This window comes from Cannabis sativa, chromosome 3 (genome assembly GCF_029168945.1).
Source record: "Cannabis sativa cultivar Pink pepper isolate KNU-18-1 chromosome 3, ASM2916894v1, whole genome shotgun sequence".
NCBI classification, from domain to species: domain Eukaryota; kingdom Viridiplantae; phylum Streptophyta; class Magnoliopsida; order Rosales; family Cannabaceae; genus Cannabis; species Cannabis sativa.
Window position 1 is genome coordinate 19,200,397 of NC_083603.1, and position 5,398 is coordinate 19,205,794.

General features: G+C 33.9%; 1 protein-coding gene across 7 annotated transcripts; it reads left to right on the forward strand.

Moving 5' to 3' along the window:
• The first annotated feature begins 427 nt into the window (after nt 1-427).
• On the forward strand, nt 428-4,881 carry LOC115709951 (protein PTST homolog 3, chloroplastic). 7 transcript variants are annotated; one of them, XM_030638222.2, is made up of 13 exons: nt 428-861; nt 960-1,070; nt 1,220-1,370; nt 1,474-2,152; nt 2,250-2,460; nt 2,737-2,797; nt 2,899-2,949; nt 3,061-3,114; nt 3,296-3,415; nt 3,502-3,626; nt 3,835-3,886; nt 4,077-4,224; nt 4,500-4,881. In XM_030638222.2, the coding sequence occupies exons 1-12, from the start codon at nt 695-697 to the stop codon at nt 4,173-4,175; spliced, it is 1,881 nt and encodes a 626-aa protein (XP_030494082.2). In that variant the 5' UTR covers nt 428-694; the 3' UTR covers nt 4,176-4,224; nt 4,500-4,881. The 7 variants fall into 7 exon arrangements, with proteins under 7 accessions (XP_030494082.2, XP_030494086.2, XP_060967715.1 ...); XM_030638226.2 differs by having other exon boundaries at nt 436-861; nt 2,322-2,460; XM_061111732.1 differs by having other exon boundaries at nt 482-861; nt 1,244-1,370; nt 2,322-2,460.
• Nucleotides 4,882-5,398: the final 517 nt, after the last annotated feature.

The following is a 5,398-nucleotide window of genomic DNA, read 5'->3' on the forward strand; positions in this document are numbered from 1 at the left end:
AAATAACTATTAAAGTCAACAAATGTGTAAAAATATTATAGTTAGGTTTTACTATTACTATCATATTTCTTTAATTTTACTACCATTAGATCAAAAATTACTGACTGAAAAAGTATTTCTACCATAGGGACAAAACTAAAGTTTCTACTATAGACATTTCTTATATTTTGTATTGAACTTGGTAAAATATTTCATTGTACCAAATTCAATACAATTTTTAACATTGACCAACCACATTATTTATTTTTCGAGAAAATCACACCAAACCAAACAGACAGTTTTTTATCCCATCATCAAAATGCTATAATGGCGTTATGGCTTGGTAGGACCAACTATACTATATTGTAATTTTGTTTTTTTTTTTTCTGAAAAAAATGCTAAAATGTAACTACATAGAAATACTCTTAAGTATAATGCGAGTAGTGACGTTGGGCACAGTAGAATCACAAATAGCAACGGTACAATATTGTTCAGACCGTAACTAGAAAAAACAGCATTTTTATTTTTTAATGGTATGAGCAATAGCTTAGCAACAAACAAAAGTTGGGTTTTGTAAAGTGAAAGCTTGTGTGTGTGATATTTCTCTAAGCCTCTTCTTCTCCCTCTCGTTCCCTCCCAACCCAACCCTTATCAATCAATAAACAACAGAAAACGACAACACTTGATTAAGTATTGAATTCTGCACCAGTTATCCATGGCAGCCACCCTTTACCACTTCCCAACCTTTAACTCTCTTCACCCGTATAAACTCTTCTTCTTGAACCCAAATAAACGGCAAGAACTGAAGCTAGCCCGGTACACCCAACAAAACCCACCTCACAAACGCTGCAGATTTCGAGTATCTTCTGTTAAGAAATCCAGGTTTCTTTATATACACTCTTGAATTTCTTGTATTGGGTTTGTTAATTTTTGGTTCAAGAAAACAATGTTTTTGTTTATGATGTTGAAAATATATGTAGAAAAATGAAAGACAATGTGGAGCTCTGCAGAGAAATACGAGAGTTTATGGCTGTGGTTGGACTACCGGAGAGTCATGTACCCACCATGAAAGATTTTTCCCAGCGTGGAAGGTTCTTGCTTTGTTTCTTCTTGGAAATTCTTCTCAGTTTTAGTTTGTTTTTGATTCTTGAATATTTTATTTTTAAGGTGTTGAATTGACCAATGTACACTACAGATATGTATTTTGATTTCGAGCAAAAATTTAAGCTCTTTTTTATAGGAGTGATCTTGCATACATTGTTAGGCGAAGAGGGTATAAAGTGATTGGAGAGCTTCTTGCAAGTTCAAATAAAACAGATTCTGAAGGGTTTATTTTGGAGAAAAGGGGAAATGAAACTAAAGATGCAGTAGATGGTGATGGTGAAGTTAAGGTAACACGTCAAAGTATCTTTTTAAGTTTGTGAACCTTTTTTGTATATGTTAAAAGGCACATGAAACAGTTGTTGATAGCTTCTTACTATTTAAAAAGGTCAGGATGAGGAGGACAGCGTTGTGTTTGGAGATTTTCCATCATCAATTGAAGCTTCTGTGGAGGGAAACTGTTCTAGCAGTTTGGTTATGGATGTAAATGCCAATTCAGATGACTATTATCATGTGCCTGTAGAAGGATTAGAAGGTTACAATGAGAAGGGTGATGATATAAATGAAGATGGTTCTTTAGCAAATGAAGTTTCCAGTATGGAAAATCATTTAGCTAGTTCAAGTATTGCTCCAGTTTTCAACTCTGAAAACCATGTTCAAGATGAAAAGCCTGGACCTGTAGAAGCATCCTTGTATAGTTTAGAAGTTGACAATGAGAAGGGTGACTCAGTTAGTTCTAATATAAGTTCGGGCTTCAATACTGGCATTCACAATCGAGGAGATGATTTAACTGTTGGGGATGGAATGTTGAACACAGCCTCAGAATCTGCTGATATTTTTCCAGTGGAGGAAAAGATCTTGCAAAACTTGCAGATTGAGGATAACAGTAATGCCGAAGACTTTACCTTGGAAAACAAAACTCTGATTACTGAAAAACATCTCAACAGCTCAAACACGGACACAGATTTCAATTCAGATGAACCTAGTTCTGTTCCTGTAGATCTTTCAGCTTTATCTTTGGAGGAAAAGGTGGCAAATTTTATGCACTATGGACATCTAGATACAGTTGAAGGTTTGTTATCTTTGATTCTGTGTTAGCTTGTTAGTTTGTGTGTCAGTGCTATCAACATGATGTTATGAGAAAGCTAAGTTTTAGTATTGATTATCAGATGATTCCTATGGCATACTAAGTGAGACTGGTACTGAAAAAAGCCCGGAATATATTGAATGTGTGGATGCAGACAAAGTTCAAGCTGCGGCTTCTACCTCTGAGCACTCGGAAAATGTGCTCAGTGGAGGAAATGAGGCTATAACATTGAATGGGAGTACAACAAAATCTACAGAAGTTGTGGTTGCTGTAGCAGGGAACTGTTCTCTTAGGTTCGTTTTTCTGTACATCTCTACCAAATTATATTTTTGGTTTTCTCTTCTTGCTTTCAGTAGTTTTACTTTCTGTCTCTGTTTATAACATAATTTTTGTTAATCATGCCTTTTGCAATTCATTAAGTAAAGAGACCTTAAATTCGTCCATGGCTCGTGGAAATGGATATTGCACATTACTACATTAGTCATCTACAGTTGATTATGTTTATTTGTCATGCCTTGGGTTAAAATGTTTTCCTCAAGTGTAGTTTCTTTCAATGTTTTACTCTGTAGAGATGAGAATTTATCAGCTGAAGAAGAAAGTGCTCAGTTCAATAATGATTGGGATAGTGAGGTAATTATTCTTGTTTTCCATTCCTTGTCTGTATGATATCATTATTCTTGGCGTTGGTGCTATTATTGTTTATTTATATAATTGCTCATTGATGTATACAGACTATCCGAAAGGGGAAGCCTGTTGGGATTAGTGAGCTTAAGTTCTTGCTGGTACTGATGTTCGTGTACCTTTGCGGTCGTGCTCTTATGAAGTTCTACCTTTTTGTTAGAGATGACTTCAATAGCTACTAATAGTTGTGTTTTTTTTTTTTCAATGTTTAGCATCAAAAGGAACAGGAATTATCTCGGCTGAGAGAGGAAATTGAGAAACAAAAGGTGCATAAGCTATTTATATCCACACTCACTACGTTCATGTCTGTCGTTGCTAGCTATGTTGAGGCATTCCATCCACAAAGTTATAAACTTTATAAGAGAGCTATTATCTAGTAATAATAGTGACCAATTGAACTGTTCACTGAAATAATAACCGGGTCTTCTGTAATTTACTTGTTTTCAGAATGATTTGTCAGTTTTGCAAGCCAAAGCTGAAACAGAAATCAGTAAAGCCCAAAAACTCATTTTTGAAAAAGATGCAGAATTACAAGCTGCTGAAGAAACCCTTTCAGGACTAGTGGAGGTTAACACATCCACCTTCTTCCTGAATATATGTATGTCATGAATTTCAGTTATATGTTCTGATTGACAAATCAATTTACTTTTCAGGTGGAGATAACATATTGTGGGGATGGTGAAACTGTGGAGGTAACTGGTACCTTTAATGGTTGGCATCATTGTATTAAAATGGATCAAGACCCTCAATCAACTGCTACGGATCCCTCTGGATCCAGGTCTATAATGGATCTTTTTTCTTATCAAAGTTATATAATTATTAAAGTCAGGCATGGGAAAAGCTTAAAAGTTAAAGCATGTCTTATTTTCCTGAAATTTTTTCTGCTGCACTCTTTTTTCTTTTTCCATAGCTTTTTCTTTTCCCTTTCAACATTAGTAATTTAGGAACAAACCACATATGAAAATATATTGTTTTTTTTCCTACAGGAAATCCAAACTTTGGTCAACAGTGCTGTGGCTTTATCCTGGGGTGTATGAGGTTGGTCCCCATCCAATAATGATTTGATGACATATATATATATAAAATTTTCTGGGTTGATTTTATAGAAAAAACTTGCAGTAATAATTGAGTTCTCCTGGAAGTTCCTATGCAGTAAGCATGTTCTGTCAAAAGAAAGAACGTTCTTCTAGTGATGTTTTCTGTTGATGCAAATTTCATTTTTGTGCAGATTAAATTTATCATTGATGGCCACTGGAAGATTGATCCAGATAGAGAAACAATTACCCAGGGCAACATATGTAACAACATTCTCCGAGTTGAAGGCTGAAAGATTTTTGCAGGAAGAAAGCAAAATTTTCAATTTGTCTAGTGCAGAGGTAACTTGGTTAAGTCTAAACATAGTGGAGATGTTATGTTATGCCGTTGATACGATCGGTTCAAAACCCAGGAAACTACATTTGATCATCTTTTCTGTCCAATTTTATTGGTCTATGCTTTTCGTGTCGATCTAAGTTTTGCTTTTCAAGAAGTATTGATCCGTTCAAGTACTTTTCTTCTACATTTTAAGCATTTTTTTTAACCATCATGTCTAAGAATTTTGAACTCAATACGTTATAAACATTATTTACTCATCAAATTATGGTCTGTGCAGGTATATAGGTATAGGAGTGGTGACAAAGTTTGCCATGTTGTGTAAGAATATCAAAGCTGAAGGGGCATCATGAACATACAAGAGCTGTGATCAAGATCATGCAGTTGTTGAATCAAGAGCTGTGATTTTGTTATTTCGATTTTTCTCGTTGTATTACACTCGCTAAAGCCGATTTTTATGGCTTCATCAAGGGCTCCTCCCTGATCAGTGACCAGTGATGACTGAATGGGGAAGAAAAGCTGCTGTTGTACATAATGCTTTTCTAGAGAAGACCTTTTTCTTTTTACCTCAGTTTGTAGAGATTTGTTTGGCTTGAATAAGCAGGATTCAATAATAGCAGGTATAACAAGTGCCAAAAAAAAATTAACGAGTCTTCATTGAAGATGTAGATTTGCCTGATTACTTTCTCGAATTAATTTTGGTTTATAATGGTCGTTTTATTTAAGAGCCATAAATCCAGACATATGAAATCAATTTTATTGATATTTGCATGGAGGGTTTCCAATTGAAGTATACTAAATCTAAAAATAAAAATTTCTCCTCATTCCTCTCTCTAATGAAAATATAATTATTAGAAAATTAAAGTAAAAGTTTTCAAAAAGTTTATTTGATGGAGATAAATCTCTAATCACAAAAAATAACGTTAATAGTTCTTAAGCTCAAGATTCTTGTAAGTCTGTTGGTTCTTATTTTGATAGATCTGTCAATTGCTCCTAAAAATATCACGTTGATACTAAATTGCTTTCACATTGCTTTCATTTTTTTTTAAGTTGTTAATAAGTTTCTTTCAGGTTGATGCTTAGTTGATTTGCGTATTAAAATAAAATTATTATTTAATTATTTATTCTTTCTTATTTAATTTTCTAAATAATAATAATAATAATAGGGTTTTTTTTTTT